Below are 22,530 nucleotides of genomic sequence, written 5' to 3'. Positions count from 1 at the left end.
ACTGCTTAAAATAGGATACTGTAAACAGCAAATAACCTAAATGCAAATCCACAGATGAGTTAATTTTGTATTATATACAATCAGTGTAAAACAAATATGTTATGCAATTGTAAAAAGAATGAGAATGTTCTCTATATATTAAAATAAAATAACCTTGAAGATCTATTTCTATTTGGAAAAGCAAATGGAACAGCATGTGTTATGAGCTGCTATTTAAATAAACAGGAAAAGAGATTTTTTTTGTTCATTTTGCTTTTATGAATACATTATTTCTTTACATATTAATATAATAAATATATTACTTATTGTCATTATTTATCATTATATGATAAAATAACTTTATAAGGATTTATAAGAAGCTAACAGCAGTGATTGCCTGGGGGGATAGTGGTGGAGGCTTTTATTGTAAACCCTTTTCTATTGCTTAGTATTGAAGCATGTGAATGTATCACGTCCTAAAATTAAATTAAACTAAAAAAAGTATTATAAAATAAAATATTGTGACTATAGTAATTACCATAACACTTAGCAAATTCATAAGTATTTGGTAGACACTAAATGAGTTTTGAAGTGGATGGACTAAAAACACATTTAAAAATGAGAATTAGTAAAACATGTTATGTTGGACAAGTCTTTCTTTCACTCATTTAATCAAAATATACCTGAATGTCTGATGTGATAGAAGCATGGTAGGCACTTGGCATATATTAGTAACCCAACCCAATACAACCCCTGTTCTCCCTATAGATTCTACATTTTATATTTCAACAATCTGTTGATTAAGTTCCATAATGAAACACAAAAAACATACATATATACAAAAACTAACAAAAGTGTAAGCAATAGTCTGAGGATTTTATTTGGGCCTATAGTGAAATATATTCAAGGAGTAATGCCATTTTATAAAATAGGTTTGATAGTAGAACATGCTAGATCTCTCTCAATTTCTGTCTTCTTATATCCTACAAGAAATCTCCAAACCCTCTGTTTCTCCAGTCTCTTAGACATACTACATTGTTTTCTCAAACTATTTCATCCATTTTATCCATTGGATTAAAAAAACAAGACCCATCAATATGCTGTCTGCAAGAGACTCAATTTAGACCCAAAGACACCCCCAGATTGAAAGTGAGGGGGTGGAAAACCAATTACCATGCTAATGGACACCAAAAGAAAGCTGGGGTGGCAATCCTTATATCAGACAAATTAGATTTTAAACCAAGACTATAATAAGAGATGAGGAAGGACACTAAATCCTACTTAAAGGGTCTATCCAACAAGAAGAGGTATGACTATGCCCCGAACATGGGAGCAGCCAATTATGTAAGCCAATTAATAACAAAAGCAAAGAGACACATCGACAACAATACAATAATATTGGGGGACTTTAACACCCACTTCACTGAAATGGACAGATCATCTAAGCAAAAGATCAACAAGGAAATAAAGACTTTAAATGACACACTGGACCAAATGGACTTCACAGATATATTCAGAACATTCCATCCCAAAGCAACAGAATATACATTCTTCTCTAGTGCCCATGGAACATTCTCCAGAATGGATCACATCCTAGGTCCCAAATCAGGCCTCAACTGGTACCAAAAGACTGGGATCATTCCCTGCCTATTTTCAGACCACAATGCTTTGAAACTAGAACTCATCACAAGAGGAAAGTCGGAAAGAACTAAAATACATGGCTAAAGAGCATCCTACTAAAGAATGAATGGGTCAACCAGGAAATTAAAGAATAATTTAAAAAATTCATGGAAACCAATGAAAATGAAAACACAACTGTTCAAAATCTTTGGGATGCAGCAAAGGCAGTCCTAAGAGGAAAGTATAGAGCAATACAAGCCTTTCTCAAGAAACAAGAAAGGTCTCAAATACACAACCTAACCCTACACCTAAAGGACCTGTACAAAGAAGAGCAAATAAAGCCTAAACCCAGCAGGAGAAGAGAAATAATAAAGATCAGAGCAGAAATCCATGAAATAGAAACCAAAAGAACAATAGAACAGATCATCGATGGGGCGCCTGGGTGGCTCAGTTGGTTAAGCGACTGCCTTCGGCTCAGGTCATGATCCTGGAGTCCCGGGATCGAGTCCCGCATCAGGCTCTCTGCTCGGCAGGGAGTCTGCTTCTCCCTCTGACCCTCCTCCCTCTCATGCTCTCTGTCTCTCATTCTCTCTCTCAAATAAATAAATAAAATCTTTAAAAAAAAAAAATAGAACAGATCATCGAAACTAGTAGGAGCTGGTTCTTTGAAAGAATTAACAAGATTGATAAACCCCTGGCCAGACTTATCAAAAAGAAAAGAGAAATGACACAAATAAATAAAATCATGAATGAAAGAGGAGAGATCACAACCAATACCAAAGAAATACAAACAATTATAAGAACATATTATGAGCAACTATATGCCAGCAAATTAGATAATCTGGAAGAAAGGGATGCATTCCTAGAGATGTATCAACTACCAAAACTGAACCAGGAAGAAAGAGAAAACCTGAACAGACCTATATAACCACTAAGGAAATTGAAGCAGTCATCAAAAATCTCCCGACAAACAAAAGCCCAGGGCCAGATGGCTTCCCAGGGGAATTCTACAAAACATTTAAAGAAGAATTAATACCTATTCTTCTGAAACTGTTCCAAAAAAAGGAAATGGAAGGAAACTTCCAAACTCGTTTTATGAGGCCAGCATTACCTTGATCCCAAAACCAGACAAAGACCCCATCAAAAAGGAGAATTACAGACCAATGTCCTTGATGAACATGGATGCAGAAATTCTCACCAAAATACTAGTCAATAGGATCCAACAATACATGAAAAGGATTATTCACCACAACCAAGTGGGATTTATCCCTGGGCTGCAAGCTTGGTTCAACATCTGCAAATCAATCAATGTGATACAATACATTAATAAAAGAAAGAACAAGAACCATATGATCCTCTCAATAGATGCAGAAAAAGCATTTGACAAAGTACAGCATCCTTTCTTGACCAAAACTCTTCAGAGTATAGGGATAGAGGGGACATACCTCAATATCATAAAAGCCATCTATGAAAAACCTACAGCGAATATCATTCCCAATGGGGAAAAACTGAGAGCTTTCCCCCTAAGGTCAGGAACGCGGCAGGGATGTCCACTATCACCACTGCTATTCAACATAGTATTAGAATCCTAGCCACAGCAATCAGACAACAAAAAGAAATAAAACCATCCGAATTGGCAAAGAAGAAGTCAAACTCTCACTGTTTGCAGATGATATGATACTTTATGTGGAAAACCCAAAAGACTCCACCCCAAAACTGCTAGAACTCATACAGGAATTCAGTCAAGTGGCAGGATATAAAATCAATGCACAGAAATCAGTGGCATTCCTATACACCAACAACAAGACAGAAGAAAGAGAAATTAAGGAGTCGATCCCATTTACAATTGCACCCAAAACCATAAGATACTTAGGAATAAATCTAACCAAAGAGGCAAAGGATCTGTACTCAGAAAACTATAAAATACTCATGAAAGAAATTGAGGAAGACACAAAGAAATAGAAAAACGTTCCATGCTCATGGATTGGAAGAACAAATATTGTGAAGATGTCAATGCTACCTAGAGCAATCTACACATTTAATGCAATCCCCATCAAAATACCATCCACTTTTTTCAAAGAAATGGAGCAAATAATCCTAAAATTTGTATGGAACCAGAAAAGACCTCGCATAGCCAGAGGAATGTTGAAAAAGAAAAGCAAAGCTGGCGGCATCACAGTTCCGGACTTCCAGCTCTATTACAAAGCTGTCATCATCAAGACAGTATGGTACTGGCACAAAAACAGACACATAGATCAATGGAACGGAATAGAGAGCCCAGAAATGGATCCTCAACTCTATGGTCAACTCATCTTTGACAAAGCAGGAAAGAATGTCCAGTGGAAAAAAGACAGTCTCTTCAACAAATGGTGTTGGGAAAATTGGACAGCCACATGCAGAAGAATGAAACTGGACCATTTCCTTACACCACACACAAAAATAGACTCCAAATGGTTGAAAGACCTAAATGTGAGACAGGAGTCCATCAAAATCCTAGAGGAGAACACAGGCAGCAACCTCTATCGACCTCAGCCACAGCAACTTCTTCCTAGAAACATCGCCAAAGGCAAGGGAAGCAACGGCAAAAATGAACTCTTGGGACTTCATCAAGATAAAAAGCTTTTGCAAAGCAAAGGAAACAGTCAACAAAACCAAAAGACAACCGACAGAATGAGAGAAGATATTTGCAAATGACATATCAGATAAAGGGCTAGTATCCAAAATCTATAAAGAACTTACCAAACTCAACACCCAAAGAACAAATGATCCAATCAAGAAATGGGAAGAAGACATGAACAGACATTTTTCCAAAGAAGACATCCAAATGGCCAACAGACACATGAAAAAGTGCTCAACATCGCTTGGCATCAGGAAAATCCAGATCAAAACCTCAGTGAGATACAACCTCACACCAGTCAGAATGGCTAAAATTAACAAGTCAGGAAACGACAGTTGTTGGCAGGGATGCGGAGGAAGGGGAACCCTCCTACATTGTTGGTGGGAATGCAAGCTGGTGTGGCCACTCTGGAAAACAGTATGGAGGTTCCTCAAAAATAGAGCTACCATATGAGCCAGCAATTGCACTACTGGGTATTTACCCCAAAGATACAAATGTAGGGATCTGAAGGGGTACGTGCACCCCGATGTTTATAGCAGCAATGTGCACAATAGCTAAACTATGGAAAGAGCCAAGATGTCCCTCGACAGATGAATGGATAAAGAAGATGTGGTATATATATATAACGGAATATTATGCAGCCATCAAAAGGAATGAAATCTTGCCATTTGCAACAACGTGGATAGAACTGGAGGGTATTATGCTGAGTGAAATAAGTCAATATGAGAAAGACATGTATCATATGATCTCACTGATATGAGGAATTCTTAATCTAGGAAACAAACTGAGGGTTGCTGGAGTGGTGGGGGGGTGGGAGGGATGGGGTGTCTGGGTAATAGACACTGGGGAGGGTATGTGCTATGGTGAGCATTGTGAATTGTGTAAGACTGTTGAATCACAGACCTGTACCTCTGAAACAAATAATACATTATATGTTAAAAAAAAAGAAGAAGAAGATAGCAGGAAGGGGAAAATGAAGTGGGGGAAATTGGAGGGGGAGAGGAATCATGAGAGATTATGGACTCTGAGAAACAAACTGAGGGTTCTAGAGGGAAGGGGGGTGGGGGGATGGGTTACCCTGGTGATGCATATTAAAGAGGGCATGTACTGAATAGAGCAGTGGCTGTTATATGCAAACAATGAATCATGGAACACTACATCAAGAACTAATGATGTAATGTATGGAGATTAACATAACATAATAAAATTAAAAAAAAAAAAGAAGAAAAAGACATGGTGGGAATCAACTGTTTATCTGCCAGATCAATTCTACATTAATTCTCCCACAGAACTACCCTGGAGGGTATGAAGTGTTCAAGATTCCTAAGAAAATGGAGACAATGGATATACCAAGCAATGTAATTGAACCGTTAGAACATATTCATGGGGAAAGACTGAAAAGTTAAGGGAGCCAGAAATTCAGAAGATCCAATATTTATTCTCAAAAATCTATTCTCATATAAAATGAATCATAAAAAACTCATTTTAACTGCTCACAATTTTATCAAGTGTGTCGTGAACTAGATTATGCCTTGCACTATACTGCTTAACGCAACCATTGTACCCCAAGCTGTCATAATTACACACCCATCTCTTCACCTATTTTAAGTTAAATTTTTAATCATACTGCTAGCCATAATACTTAATCAAAATACTCATTTCAAGAAATGATGGAGGATGCCTTGCTCTTAGACCCTCATGAAAGATCAATCAAACAATCAATAGATAGATTAGATAAATAAAAAGACTCTTCTTGCAAAAACTATTCCAAAACAACATTGTCTATGTTACTTTGACCTTCAAATGTCAGTTACTTGGCTTAAAAATAAAAGCACAAACATTTTATTAGCCCCTGTCAGAAAGCATCTGGAAGCTAACATGTAGAATTAGCAGATTTGAATGTAAATTCTTAGAAACTGAGTAATGTGGGTGGGTTAATTAAATTCTCTGAAATCAGTTTCTTCAACTATAGAATGACCATGATTTAGGGTGAGTAATAAATGAGAAAGTGTAGATAGAGACTATCACAATATTCTGCTCATAGGAAGTCCTCATTCCAACTTGGAATTGGTATTCCAAGTTCGAATACCAACTTCTCTGTTGGTATTTGAAATAATGGCCCTACTATTAAAAGAAAACCCGTAACCCTGTCTCTGATTTCTGCCAACAATGTGGTCAATTTTTATACTTCTCTGTGCTCACTTTTGTAGTCCGCATTATGAGAGGCTATTTACAATCTCTGTGTCCGATTTTTAAAAACTACATAAACACTGAAAAATGATGGTACTACCAAATTAGAAATAAAGATGGTAATAGCTCAAATCATTCCATTTCATGTTAGTCACAGGAGTGAAATTGTCCCATCATCCTCTCTTAAAAAGCTCTGTCAAGGAAAGGAGGATGGTGGGTGTGTGTTTGGCACTGCACTACTTTGGCCATCTCCCACCATCAGCATCATATAGAATACCAGAAAAAAGAAAATTTACTACTTATTCTCAAAACCTAATAGCTCCTGGGCACAGAATGTAAATAAATAGATGCGTTTAGAAAAGTCTATTAACATAGGTGAAAGGCATTACAGTTCTCTTTGTGTTTTGTAGAAAGTAGTAACTTTTTAGGGCTACATGTAATGTTGTTAAATGTGATAACTATTTAGGGATACATGTAATGTTATTAAATGTGATTGAAATTTATCCAAAATGGAGTACGAGGAAGAAGCACAAAATGACATGAGCAAGGTAATCCCAGATGCTCCATACACCCTTGGGTGAGGACCAATTTAGTCTTGTGGTCATTGTTTCTTTGCTGTTACTCTTCAGGTATTCTTGGCCAAAGCTTCCATCATTTTTCTTTCAATTCTTCCTTATATTCACGCAAAAGCGTATCATTTGGAAACTTCCAAATAAAAAGTCCATTGGAATACTCACAAAAGATTGTCGCCTCATAGATTTTCAGTGAAAATGACAAATATATTACGGTTAATGGGAGAAAGCTACATTAAAGTCTAAATGTGTGTGGGGGAGCCATTCTCATGCATAAGTAATAAGTCAACTATGATGAATATAGAAATAAACTGCAAAATATTGTGTATGTAAAATTAACCTATATTGAAGACTGCATGAATTATGGGCTTCCAACAGTTTATCTGAGTAATAAGAACCCTATCAAGATCTCTCAAATCAGAGAGAGTGGGGGGAAGGGCAGTGGGGGACGGAGTGGGAGCTGAGCACTTATCCTGAGCTGGAGGTCTCCCTGAGCAGGTAGCCCACGGGGAACTCAACTCCTGGTTTATAACAACTGCAGGTGTACGTGTCTGTTAGGTAGACAGCAAGAACTGTGTTAAGATTTTCTCTTCAGGGAGTCATGGTGTGGGCAGAACACACGCCTTGCATAGCAAACTCCTAATGACCAAAATGAGCAACAGAACACCATCACAGGACATGCTGGGGTTCCCTCACGCTCCGGGCTTGGAGCCTGCCCTGTTCTGCTAGGGACTAAAGTGGCAATTGGCAAGATAAAACTAGATAAAACTGGATTGTGTTCATCCTTCATCTTGGCCCACAGGATTCTATGGGGACCCATACACAATCTATCAGAAGACACCTCAAATTCCAAAAAAGCACAGCAGTGTGAAAATTCAAGCAAAAAATAATGATGCTCAGAGGAGTGGGGAGTGATGTGAGGATGCATAATAATTATAACTCTATGGGAAAGAGTTGTTATCAACTTTTCTTTTTTTGCTATCAATTTTTCAATCTGTTTCTTCATTTTTCATGTTTAGACTGCATGATCTATGGGGTTCAAATTTGAGCCCTACCACTTGCTAAATGTGTATCTTTGGGTAAATAATTTTACTTATCTTTGCTTCATTTTTTTCATCATTAAAATGGGGGCTGTTTTTGTATCTACTTCACAGGGCTATATGAGGATTATTTGTAAAGTGCTGAGAACAGTGCCTGACACACAGTGAGCATTAAAAAAAAAGTCTGTTGTTATTTTCATTCTTTTAATAATTACTAAGTTAAAAATATGTATTATAGAAAATTGGGAGAATACAGAAAAACACTGGCAAGAAAAATTGTGCATAATCCTACCACAATTTGCAGTGGATTGCCTTCAAGTTATTGTTTTAAAAGCTCATATATTAAGTGTAAACATATATTTTACAAACTTGGGTGACCATACAGTACTGCTTCACATATTTTTGGTCACTGTAATTATTCATGGCTCTGTCCTTCATTCTCTAAGTATCTTAGGTTAAATGTTAAGTTATATGGCCACCTGTTCATACCATATATGCTACTCTGAATCCTACATTTTATTTAATATCAAACAATAGTTGCCTTTCAAAACATTAGGTATTGTTCCAAAATTTCATGTGTAACAAGTTGTATACAGTATATGACTGAACTCTATTTAATCAATCAAACCATTATCTTTTTTAAAAACAAGAAAAAATATGGATATAACATTACTAAATGTAAAATATAAATTTCTGAAAATTAAGGGAGCCTGGGTGGCTCAGTTGGTTAAGCATCTACCTTCGGCTCAGGTTATGATCCCAGGCTCCTGGGATCGAGTCCCATGTTTGGCTCCCTGCTCAGTGGAGAGTCTCCTTTCCCTCTGCCCCTCCCTGTGCTCTCTGTCTCTTTCTCTCTCTCTCTCAAATAAATAAATAAAATCTTTAAAAAATTTTTCTTAAAACTAAATACCCTTGTGGTATTATTTCTATCTAGAGAATAGATAGAAACACAAACAGTACCAAATACACATAATTATGGAGTATATGATTAAGACCATTTTTTATATCAATCAGGAAACTTCAGATTATTCAATAAATTCAGTTAGGAGAATTCATTAGCTCTGGTTTTTAAAATATTGTTCTTAATCTCTAAGTACACACGAACATAAATTTCAGATAGATTATGACTATATATAACCATATGTACACATATGGTAAATAATAAACTATAAAGACAATAAAATTGTAATAGCTAAATTAATAAAATATTTATTTCATTTCATAGTGAAGGAAGTATTAAACATATGAACTACATTTTAAAGTAACTGATAGATTTGATCACATAAAAGGCAAAATTTCTGTATGTGTCAAAAAAACAAGTAATAAATCAAAGAGCAATCTAGAAAAATATATGATAGTGCAGGATTTATTATCCTCAAAATAACAAACTCCTTTAAAGATGACAAAAAAATTACCAGACTTGAAAGTGAGCAAAGAAAAGAATTTAAAAATTCATAAAAGTAGAAATGACACTGATCAATATACAAATGAAAACGTATTCAATTCTGCTGGTAATCAAAGAAATTCTATTTAAAACATTGGTGAGATATAATTTTCCTTATAAAATTATCAACTAAAAAATACTATTCAGTTCTGGTGAAGGAAAAAGTAAAATCAACTTTCTCCTAGTGTGTTCATAGAAATATAAATTATAACTTTTCAGGAGGAAAAGTTATCAAAGTGTATTAAAAGTTCAGAAATGTATTCTTAATAATCTGTACCACAAGATATGCATGATGCTTATCAATCACTGTAATCATGAAAAATTGGAAATTCACTAAATGATCCAGCATAAAAGATTGGTAAATAATTTATATGGCATGCATATAATGTTATATTCTTTAAATCAATAGTTTAGAAAAGGATAAGATTATATTATGCTGTGGGAAAGGTCATAATAAGTTGCAAAAAAAAGCAGATTACAATATATGTATAGAATGATCCCAACTTTGTTTTTGTTTAAATATTTTATTTGTTTGACAGAGAAAGTGAGAATGAACAGGGGGAGCTGCAGAGGGAGAGGAAGAAGCAAACTCCCCGCTGAACAGGAAGCCCAGTGTGGGGCCAATCCCAGGACCCTGGGATCGTGACCTGAGCAGAAGGCAGACGCTTAACTGACTGAGCCACCCAGGCGCTCCAGAATGATCCCAACTTTGTAAGGAACATTAGTATATTATGTAAGGAGATGTTAGACTTTAATTCTTCCTACCTCAGATTTGATTAGAGTGTCAATATAATGGATAATAGATAATGAAGTGTGAGACTAGTAACTAATTGCAGAATTTATAAAGGAAATAATCAAATAATCTAGACCCATTCCAGAACACTTGATCTCCCTCACTGGCTCTGAAAATATAAAAGGACAGGAGAAAGATGGGTAAGAAAGCCATCTTGGTCCTGAGAGTCTGATGACAGAGGCATATGAATGGCTTGCTCTCCAGAGCATGTTGGGATGACAGATATGTTAGCAGGTCCTGTAGACTAGCCGTGGACCACACAAGAAAGATAGGATGCCAGCTGTCTGAAGACCAGCCTGAGAGGCTCCTGAGCAGGCCTAAGGCCAGTCTACCATTGTCCCAGGTGCAGCAGACCCTCAGCAAGCCAGGGCTAAATTAGGGAAAGCAGCAGTTAGTTAGCTGGGAAGACAGAGCAGAGCAGAGAGGCTAAGGGAGGCAAAACAGTTGTGCTTTCCTCTGGCCCCAGATACCCTGCCTTCAATGTATTGATTGTGCAGTATTTCCACAGGGAAATTATAAAATAGTTGGGACAGCTATGCACTAAAATGATTATTACTGGTTATTTCTGAATGATGTGATGTTGGGATTTTTTCTTTCTTTTTTATAAGTATATTTATCTTCCTAGTGTTCTAGAAACGGTGTGCATTTGCATGTTTAATTGGTAAACATTAGGTATTTTGCACAAATTAGAAGGGTAGGTTTGAAGATGATAGCAATTGAATGAAAAAGCCATAGATCTGAAAGAAATGATAGACTTTATGAAATTCACACAGGCACGGTCAAATTCTGACAATTCTTTTACTTCTCTTTCAAGGCCAGAAAATGGTAGTAAGAGTTACAGATTTTATATGGATCCATTCTGCTAACAATATTTTTATGGCTACTGGAGAGCAGAGAAAGGTAGGGGACTTAGGTATTCTAAGAAGATTCCAGCCTAGAAGACACCCCCTCTCATCAGTATCAACTAATGGACCAGGGTTAAGTGGTGACAATTTATGCTTTGTGCCCTCAAGAAACTTCTTCCTCTCCATCTAACTTATAATGGAAATTTCCTTCCCAGGACCACGCTGCACAACTTCATAGAGAGTCCTTCTCATTCTAGTGTGAATGATCTTTATAAAGTTGGGCAGTGTGCAGCCTGCATGCGTAGCCACAGGAGCCCATGTGAAAAGCTCATTATAATGCTCCCTCCTAGGTAAGCCTTTCGTAACCAGCCCAAATCTCCCTCCTTCACTTTACGCAAACTTTTATTTCCCACCCATTTTTACGATATTTCCTTAAGCTGTCTTGTCTTTTATGTGTGTGGGGCTCCTGGCATCTCAGAGGGCACTCTAAGAGCAGAGCCTGGTTTCTAACATCTGAAGAAATGAAAGCGTGGATGTAAATCACTACGGTAATAACCAGATTAGGCCTGACATGGGATTGTTTATGCTAAGCCCCATGACAGCAAACCAAAACTTAACTAAGTTTCTATGCTGTGCTCTCCCAGAAAAGGAAGGCCAAGGTCAATCAATCCGTGCTTACTTGCTCAGCACAAGTTACCTGACCTGGCTCCAAGATTTTCTTTGCTTTGTATAAGGAAAGCAACCCTGCTTTAACCCATCAGCAAACACCCAGGGTAACTTCCTTATTCCTACTCACTTTGGTCTATAAAAATTGCTCACCTTCTACCGCTCTTTAGAGATCTTTTTTATCTGCTACATTGGATGCTGCCCCATTCAAGAACTGCTGAATTTTTATTAGATCTGTAAATTGTGGAAATTTTTCTTTGAACAGTTCATATGGACTGGATCCAGAAGTTCTCTTCTATCCTCCCTTGGTGGAGACTAGATGACTCTGCAGACTTGTCACCTGCAGACAACCATGAGGTTGTCAGATCCCGATGAAGAGAGGAAGTCACAACTACGTTTGGGAATGGCTACCTTCAGCCACAGGAGGACCCTCGCCATGGATGGGCATTTTCTCCGCCCCACATCATTCTTTGATTCCATTCTGAATCCATTCTCTGGAGCCGCTCTCAGGCTTCCACTGGCCAGTGATGACATGAGGATCTTGATGATAACTCAGGTTGGCATGTGCTCCTAAGAGAGGAGACCCAGGAAAATGTCTGCCTGAATCCTTGACCCCCTTATGATTCTTCAGTTCCCTCTGGTTCTGTTTCAAGGCTGAAGATGGTACCTGACCTGGGTGGGTGCAGGTGGTTAGGAAGAGGAAACCGGACAGGAATGTATGGGTTGATCCTGTGTTTGCGGGAAACGGGACTGGTTCTGCAGCAATTAGAAACTGTTTAGAAGATTGTGAGGCTTCCTGGAAGTTGCCTGCTGCTATCCATGGGCAGGGCTGGCTGACAGATACACGCTAGTATGGTATGCTACATCGGCTGGTGCTGGCTCCTCCATAGACAGTCATGTCCTCTGGATCCTGACCAAAGTCTGTTCCTCTTACCACCTTCCTTCTGAACCCGTGCTTACTATTCATCCTTGTGATCAGAATGTGGCTTCTGTGTACTGAATCCGTATGAGGGTTTCATTCACCTGACAGTTATATGCAGCAGATCTTTTTTCAAAACCTGACATCAAGGCACTCTATAAATTTGATTCATGTGTGTATACAAGTCTTCCTGAGTGGGGTTAACCACAGGTTCTCTGGCGGTAAAAAACGAGTTTTTGGAATAGCAGGTCTGAGGACCCACCCTGGGGCCATGGTGTAGACACCGGTCATGGCAGCCATTGAGCCTTCTCATAGTCACATCCTGGTATTACTTCCCCAAATGCATGTAATCTGAGGTTTTATTCATTTTTTCAAATTAATTGGAGAGATGCACATTTCTTGGGGAGAAAAGAATGGCAGAGGCTTCTAACCCACTGTTAATTGGGATTTCACTAAGATAGAGCAGGCATTTGGCAAATGGGGAGAGAGGGAGGAAAGAAGAAGGGAGAGAAGAGAAGGGAGAAAGGAAGAAAAAGGAGGGTGTTGGAGGGAAGCTTATTTCCTGAACACAGAGTCATTCGAGGATATCATGTGCAGCAAATTAAACGATCCTTCAGCAAGAATTTTGACAAGAAAATTTCATTAGGGATTTAAATCTCTATGGAAGCTCAAGTTGCTGCATTAAGATATGAAAATTGTGCAAATATTGTTCCTTAGAATAATGTTTGCTGCAGGTCATTGAGTTTCAGTCAATGAAATGGAGAGTGATAAATGTCACAGTGGCAATAACGGGAGGAAGGAGGGGTGGTGGGGGGGAAGGGAGAGCCCAGCAGTCGAAGGCTCAGGCCCTGGAGTCATCTGGATCAGCAGTGAGACTCCAGCATTAACTAGCTGCGTGACCTTGAGCAAGTTTAACACCTCTGAGGCCTAATTTCCTCATCTATAAAATGTGAGCAGTTGCCAGTCACTCTGCTAGACTGTGACTGTGAGGGTTTAATGAGATAATCCAAGTAAGGCCCCCTGGCACACTGCCGGGCACACGTGGGCTCTGAACACATATTCATGTGATTATACTGATGAGTCAAGGCGGTGGGCTAATGTTCATCCGGCACTGACTTCTCATCAGTCTGGGTTATAGCAACCTATAGCAATAATAATCATCTTTTTCTGGGTGAAAGCCTGAGGCTCAGGGGCCAAGTGAATCTGCCAAGGTCACAGGGGTGTAAGTGCTTCCATTAGAATAATGCCCATGCTTATGTATCAATGTGTTTTTCTCCCTCACTAGATAGCAGGGGCCTCAGAGCCTAAACTCTGTGTGTACCTTTGTACTAACAGAATCTGGCCAGTTAGATGGTCCTTGGTGGATGCTCAGAAAATACTGGTGGGGTGAATTCAGGACTGCATAAATAAATGGAGGCACGAGTGCATAAATGGTGCTATCATGCTTTTCCCATTTATTTTATTTTATTATTTTTAAAAAGATTTTATTTATTTGACAGAGAGAGAGAGAGCACAAGTGGAGGGAGCAGCAGAGGGAGAGGGAGAAGCAGGCTCCCCGCTGAGCAGGGACACAGGGCTCGATCCCAGGACCCTGGGATCATGACCTGAGCCGAAGGCAGATGCTTAACCAACTGAGCCACCCAGGCACCCCTCCTTTCCCCATTTGAACTCTGTCTCCATGGGGACTCATCCATTGGGTTTCTCAATGCTTTATTTTTTAGTTTTTATTTCAAGGCTTTCTGGAGCTCTGACTCACATAATCTTATGCCATTTTATAGGAAACAGGAGAACAAGGGGGAAAAAAATCCATATACTTCCACAACCCAAATACTGAAAGTTCCCTTTCAGCATTTCAGGATATATATATATTTTTTTCTACCATTGGACCAAGGGATGTTCCTACTGCAATTTTATATGAAAATAATTTTCTATGTTGCTGTTTTACCTAATAGGAATATTTCTTACAGGTATCATTTTAATGATAATTTAATAGAACATTATAGATATGCCATATGATATTTCACTTAAACATAGTTTTGCTGTTGGTTTTCAGCATGTATCCATTTTTTCACCATTAGAAATACAGCTGCACTAAATATTTTTACACATATAAGACCTAGGTTTTCAGGCTAGTGACTGTGGTTATGAGATCAGTTTTCTTGAAGGAGCACAATCCTACTGGTAGGCCTCATCCTCAATTTTGCAGAGATGGACTATGATATCTAAGTGGATGGCAAGGGTTTTATTAGATTGTCTAAAGAGAGATTATTTCACCTATTTTGTATCATATGCGAGCCCTGCCCCCATACTTGTCCTCTATCCTATTGATAGATATTCCATGGCTATATATGACAAGTAAAAAGGAAGGAAGGAGAGAAAGAAGGAAGAAAGGAAGGAAAGAGGGAGGGAGAAGGAGAGGGAGGGAAGGGAAGGAAGAAGCCTAAAGGGAAGATATAATGAAAAAAACAGAAAGGAAAGGGAGAAGAGAAAGGAAGTAAAGAGAAAAGAAAGAAGAGGGGAAAACAGAGGGAAACTAGGTACATCAGCCAAAATTAAAAAAAAAGAGGAAACAAGAAGAAAGAAATTAGCAAGCCCATTCTTCCATGGGCTTTGCAATATTCCAAATCCACGTCCCCAACCACAACCATAGGTTTGAGACATCCGCTTAGAGAGCGGAAAAATCTCAAGATGAAACAAATATAACACACTCTAGTAACTGTCCCCTATTAAGGTGATTCCTAGACACCAGTGCAGGGAGAGTTACATTTGCAAGGAAATGAGTAGGTAAGATTGTATCGTAGCTCATCTTGCCAAGATAAAACACAATTAAATGAAATTAAACAGGGGCGCCTGGGGTGGCTCAGTCGTTAAGCGTCTGCCTTCGGCTCAGGTCATGATCCCAGGGTCCTGGGATCGAGCCCAGCATCGGGCTCCCTGCTCAGCGGGAAGCCTGCTTCTCCCTCTCCCATTCCCCCTGCTTGTGTTCCCTCTCTCACTGTGTCTCTGTTAAATAAATAAATAAATAATCTAAAAAAAAAAAGAAGAAATTAAACTTTTCCTTTTCAAAAACTTTGCATTTCCGAGGGAAATGTAGGTTAAAATTTGGCGCCCAGGGTGGGGTGGGGTACAAAATGCAAAATATGCATTTTGAGAAGATGTTGAAAGATAGTTAGACACGTTCATTATACAGCAATGTGCTCACAACAGGACAACTTCTGTCTGTCATCAATACACAATATTTTGTTGAAGTTTGTCTTATGCATGTTCGGTATTCAAAAAACCATAACATTGCCTTTGCAATTTGGAAATGCCTGTCATGATTCTCACTGAACTAAATTACTGAATCAATAAAAATCTCCTTTCCATAGTGGTGATTCAATTGTAGCAGTCATTGAAAGAGCAGAAGATTATTTACAAATAAAGCAAAAAATTCATATTTGACTAGAATTGGTCAGAGTAGTATCACATGTTACCTTTTACTTCATATAGAAACAAAAAACTAAGGATTAGCAATATTTCTTAGTGGCACATTATCTTCTTTCATGAATGAAAAAAAGAATTTGCCAACTGTCCAGGAATCAGTGATATGCAAATAGTGTTGCTAAAGATGGGTTTTTTTACAGTTTAAAAACTTCTTATATAATTTTAGATGCCTATTTTCTTACTTTAGTAAGTACGGTAAAGGTTAATAGGCTTAATATTAACACAGTTCCAAGCAAAGGGTAAGAACCAATGAGACTGTAGTTTCCATAACATTCTGTTAGGTCAATAATGAGCTCTGTTCTGTTTCTATTTCCTTGCTTTCATAATGGGTGGTGGGGGGAGTTTGAAAGCTAAGGGAGCAGGGTTTGCTGGAGTTTCCAGTGCAGGTCAGTGGCAGAGCTGAATCTGGAGACCAGGTCCCATCTCAGGAGAAGACCAGACCTAGACTTAGACCAAGATAGTTCTGAGCGAGAGCTTTGAACGTTAACGCCTGTCCCTTGGCAGCATTCAGAGACAAATGACCGAAATACAGCCTTCAGCTGAGTTAGCAACCGTTGCTCAGAGTAAGCACTGCCTACATATTGTGTTAGAGAAAGAAGAAAAATGCTTGACCTACTTGGATCCGATAAGATGGAATCAGTTTTCGGCAGAAATTGATCACAGCGGACTCCTTGGTAGCCTTCTTTGCACCTGAGACAAGGGGATAAATGACAAACATATGCATGTGGTTGTGAAAGATTTCAACAAGCAAAATAGCCATCAATTACACAAATGTGAGAACAGTACATCCATGCTTTTGCATTGTTTGATTCAGTCTTCTAACAATGACAGACGGATTTTAGCCTATTTACGTGCAGAAAACCCACCACGGCTTTGCTTTTTTAGTTTTAGACGGAATACCTAACGAGCAAATTGAATAGCATTTTAAGATGGCCCTCGAAGCAATGTGAGTAATAGTTATCTTCAGATTCTAATTCTGAATGCAGGTATATGCAGGTCTTTTCTTTATTCAATGCACTAGTCTCTCAAAGGCTGCAAATACCCTTTCGGTAGCATATTTTAAGGGTCATTTTGCTAATAAAAAATCATTTTCTGATATGTGATCAAATCTAATCAGATTTGGCTACTGTTTATCTTCCTCGTGTTTTATTAGTTTGTTCATTTGCTAATTTTACCTTTTTTTTTTTTGATGTAGCTATTCTTCAAGTCAGCATCGCTTAACTGCTTGGCCAGAAAAAACAGCATTTATTTTAGATCTGCTAAGATCTGAAAGGCATCTATGTCTACATGCAAGGTCTCTGTGCATTCCCTCTAAACTCATATTTTTCCCTCCTTATTTTTCTCTTTTATATTCACAAACATGTGCAAACACTGGACAAGGCAACTTTCCTGAGGTGGGTGCAATTTGGAGGCCAGGAATATGCCTGAAAGCACCCGCAATGAGGCACGTCACCTCAGCCCTGCCAGTCCTCTGTCGAGTCTTCACACAGCTCACTCCTTCAGGGCTGCGTGGCCACCTCAGACATCCTTGGCTCATCAGCTGGCAGTTCAAGGAACAAACACAGGCGATGCCCCCACGCCTGCCTCTGTAAGCGGGGTGGTGGCATTTAGTGGTCTGCTGGAAGCTTAATCTGTCATGCTCGAGTTAAGCACGGGAGCATCCATTGTTGCTTGTGGGATGAATCTGTCCTACTTACACAGGAGGAAATTGTGCTGCTAGCATAAAAATCAGATTTAAAAAACAATCCTCTGGTTGTTAGAAATCTATGAAATCGACAAAAGAATTCCAAGAGACTGTTCTGTAAGAAACGAGAGCTGTGAATTCTTTCTGAAGAATATGCTTTGTTTTTTGGGTGTAATAAAGTATTAGATAAGGTCTGTTGCAGTGGGAGCAGCAGCTGAAGGGTGTGGAGGTAATTTTACTACCTTTCATTGTGAGCCAAATTGGAAGTCAGGTGACCGGGCAGGCTCTAGTTAGCACCTTCTTAAGCCTGGCATTCTGGAGTGTATTTGGCAATTTTCCTCGTTGACTAAGAACAAAGACTCCCGATATATGGATACCCCAGATACCCAACAGGCTATTGAAAAAATTTGTTTGAGCAGCCACATATTTTCATAACTTTTTTTAAATTCATTTATTGCACTTGAAATAAAGCAGGCATATCACTCGGTCTGTAATGGTAGAAAGTCAGAAAATACTTAGGACCGAATCACATTTGTTATGAAAAAATAAACTCCTGCTCTCCAAAAGCGGTCGTACAGCTGTTCGTGTGCCTTTATTCAGAATTACCAGAACCACAGTGCTTTAATCTTCATTTCCCCAGAAACGATGAGTTATGGGCTGGGTGTGTGCTATGGTGCGCATTCACGTTTTTGAGGTTTTATTTCCAACATATGTGGGAGATTTGAAGCGTACTTTTCTCTTTTACTCTTTGCATCTTCATTTAATATGAAAATGGTTCCTAGGGAGATGGCTGCTTTTAAGGGAAAGTGCTTTTTTGTTTTGTTTTGTTTTGCTTTTTAAGGGGTTCTTCGTTACTTACAATGCATTATTCCATTTGTCTGTGGAAACTATGAAAAGATGTTTGACATTTTTCTAGGCTTAAACTGCTTTCCTGTGGGTGTGTGCCCACTTTGAAGAGCTCAGGCCTCATGGGGTATATCTGGAAAACAGCACAGCAAGGGCCTTCAATGCGGCTTCATCCCTGTGTGCTGCAGATAGTCAATGATGATGCTGGAGGAGACCAAGCCAGGCTAGGAAACCCCCCACAGGCTCTGTGACTGGCTACGTAGCCAGTCCTGCTGCTTTGTTAAGCAGGCAGTGTCTCTGCTAATTGGTTGCTGGGTTTTAAGAATGACACATTAAAATTTCCATTTGAAAATCACACATATGTTACCTTGGTAAGTTCAGACCCATTCAGATATGAAGACCGAATGGGCCAGCAGGTAATGCCAATGCATCAGATTGAATTCATGATGATATTAAAGACATAAAGCAAAGCAAAAAAAAAAAAAAAAGTCAAGATGCACATCTATTGCACTGATGGAGTTTGGTGGGCTTCTTTGGAGAAATATCATTGTATGTTTATTTTGGTTTTGGTTAGTCTTGGGAGGATTTTGAGAGTGTTTTTGTTCATTTTTTAAAGATGTTTGCTTTTTGAAGAATACAGGTATAAGTAAAACAGAAATTCATATAATAAAAAGGTATTTGTTCATCTAAGATAGCATGACAGAATTTATAAAATTTTAAAAATACATGTGTAATCTAATGATAAATGTTTTTTAAAAAGCACAAATCTTCTCTTCCCTAGGTTAATATTCTATTTCTTTTCCTATTCTTCATTGCTTTCAAATCTCCATTCAATTCATCCAGTCCCTGTTCTATGAATTTCTTTATCCCTTAGAAACATCATATCACAGTGATTGTATTTTTAAAAATCCCAATATTCCCTGGTGGTTTTCCAGGTAAGTTCTGATTCTACAGCTGAATGGTGTAGGAAGAGGGAGTAGGCTCAGGACAGGAAATACAGTCAAGGATCACAAATAGTTATATAAAGAAAATGGGAGAATTATTATCAACAGTGAAACAACCACAGAACACACTCAGTCTGCAAGAGCTAAGACATTTTACCTTGAAAAAAAATTAGTCTTAAATTCTGTGTTTATCTACTCTGTGGTGAAGGAGAGGTCACTTCTGAAACCAGTAAGTTCTTGATCATGTTGTTTGCTTTATTTCCAAATTTAAAAGGCAGAAGGGAAGGACATAGTTGAGGAAACAATGCCCAAAGCAAGGTAGGGCAGGTAAGAGGTTGAAGGGAGATTGTATTAGGGTAACCATGGATAAGAGACCTCAGGCTGGCAATGAAGTGGGGGGAAGAGCTTGGAGACCGAGCCCAGTATCTCTCTGCTGGTGAGCCTCAGGGCTGAATCACAAATGAGGGTCCTGACTGTCTACAGGGATAGGGCCCGTTGTGTAGTTTCAAATGCAGACATCTCTTTTTCTACTTTTTATATCCTTCCAGCTTGACCCTCACCCCCCCATCTCAGTTGTTCAGCTGTATCTAAAATAACAAGTTCTCCCTTCTATTCATCTTTCCTCATCTATATTATCCTTGAGAAAAAGCCCAGTTTTACTGAAAAGTTCTAAAAAACAATCCTTGGGTGAAAGAGAAGAAGAGAATAATACCGGCAAAGATGAGAAAATATAACATGCATGATTGTTAGCTGGATTTCAATACTTGCTTTGTCTGATGTGGTAAAGAAGAAGTGGTCAACACATCACCCAGCCTGGATGTGAAGGACCCAAAGGAAGGGACTTGTAAAATGGTCAATGACTAGCTGATGTTCCCATAGAAATCCCACTGCTAACTTCAGACCATTCCCATCTCCTCTCTCATAATACTCTATGCCAGCTGATTTCTTTGAACCCATTTCTTGAGTAACAACTACACTAGTGCTTAATAATATTAGTGACTTTGAGTGAAAATTAAAGAACTCTCACTTGTGACCAACAGCCTCCCTACATTTCCAGAGGATTCTTCCATTTTCCCTCTTCCTTTTGTTGGATAAACAAAACAAAATAACACAAAAACAACCCGAAAACTGTTCCACTGAGGGAACTGTACTAGCTTTACTCCTCATTTGTTGATTTCCTGGTCATATACTCATTAATGGAAGGCGTCATCATTGTTTCACTGCACTGTTCTCCAGTCCTACTCTGTTTTTATTGTGAGGGTATTGATTATGCACACGGATGGCCCAGCCAATACACGGTCTCTAAGCACATGTCTTCCTCTTGTTTATCATAATGATTTACAGTGCTGAGTTTACAGTCTCACTTCTCTGCTTAGTATTTGCGTGGATGTACTTTACGCAAATCATTTAACATCCCTGTTTCCCAGTTTCAACCCAAATAAAACATGAGCGATGCCAGGAAGGAGAAAAATGAACAAGCACACATAGTTGATATTCTACAATTGCATTTTGGCCATTTTTATGACTACAGGCCTTATACCTGCCATATCTTCAAAGATGTATTTGACTTAATTTATAGAGAGAAACGTATGAAGGATAGAAACATGTTCAGATGTTTGCTTCAATCCCTGTGTAGTGCCTGGTCTCTGCATTCACTTTAGAGAAAGTATACATTGCTTTCTTGTTGGAAACTTGATTTTAGACATAAAATTTGAACTAGCGGAAATCAATTAACTTCACAAGAGAAAAGGTGGCAAAATGTGTGGGTTGTTTCCTGCCCGTATCAACTTACATTCATAAAAAAAATGACAATTACTCTTTGATGTTACAGGAAAGTAGACACTTTGTCAGTGATACACAAGTCTGACAATTTTAAGGAGCCTATTAACACTGATTTGAAAAAAGAACAACCCCTCCAGGTATTCTTCTCTATCTCCTGCCAATTCTCTTCAGCCTCAATGTCAGACCTTGGTTGGGGAAAACGGAAAGATCATTCGGCATTTAAACTTTACATTTTGGAGGCAGGCTGGTTTGGAGCGCTGCCTGGTTTTAAATCCAGGATCAGCTGTTTGCTGGCTTCTGTGCCTCCTTCCATTCATATGTAAAATGGAGGTAAGAACAGTAGCTCTCGCTTAGAATTATTATTAAGAATAAATTATATAATACCTGCGGTTCATGGTAAGCACTCAATAAATGTTTGGTTTTGTTTTTTTTTTAAATATTCTTTGAATTTGAAATCATCATCACAGTTTTTCGAGTGGGGAAACAGAATCCAAAGGTTAAGTATCTGATCCGCCACATCTCACATCCAATAAGTATTTAAACTAGAGGCAAACTTAACTGGGGATGACTTTAAAGTCTTCACTTGATCCCTGGCATTTGCTGACATTCTTCATGGAATATCACAGGAATTTCCATTCTTCATGGAAAAACAATACATAAATCCTTATATGCCCAGCTACCTTTTCCAAGATTAGTATTTGAAAATTATGGCCCAAATATCATGAACTGAAGCCATTATTTAACAAGTAAGAATTAAAGACCTAGATTTGTAAGTTATTATCCAATCTCAAAATGTTCTTAAGCAAACCATGTCACAGAAACTAGTCACTGATTTAAAGGCAAACTTCTTAAGCTTCATGTTAATTTAAAAGATAATCACTGGGGATGCTCAATCATCCGACTCTTGCTGTTGGCTCAGGTCCTGATCTCACAGTCGTGGGATCCAGCCCCACTGTCAGGCTCCCTGCTCAGCACAGAGTCTGCTTGTCCCTCTCCCTCTGCTCCTCCCCTACTCACATTCTCCTCTCTCTCTCTAATAAATAAAAATAAAGTTTTTTAAAATAAATAAATAAATAAATAAATAAATAAATAAATAAATAAATAAA

The 22,530-nt window shown here is 38.4% G+C and overlaps 1 protein-coding gene across 4 annotated transcripts in view; it reads right to left on the bottom strand.

The window, feature by feature from the left end:
* Positions 1–22,530, bottom strand: part of NRG3 (neuregulin 3) — a 1,015,909-nt gene that overhangs the window by 216,258 nt on the left and 777,121 nt on the right. For all 4 annotated transcript variants that reach the window (XM_035023117.1, XM_035023109.1, XM_035023127.1 and 1 more), the window contains exon 3: positions 16,785–16,858. In XM_035023117.1, the coding sequence (XP_034879008.1) occupies positions 16,785–16,858 (74 nt within the window). The remainder of the gene's footprint in view (positions 1–16,784; positions 16,859–22,530) is intronic.

Source organism: Mirounga leonina, unplaced genomic scaffold (genome assembly GCF_011800145.1).
Source record: "Mirounga leonina isolate KUSES-001 unplaced genomic scaffold, KU_Mleo_1.0 Mir_114, whole genome shotgun sequence".
NCBI lineage: Eukaryota > Metazoa > Chordata > Mammalia > Carnivora > Phocidae > Mirounga > Mirounga leonina.
Note: the sequence above shows the minus strand (reverse complement) of the source record. Positions and strands in the feature narration are given on the sequence as shown.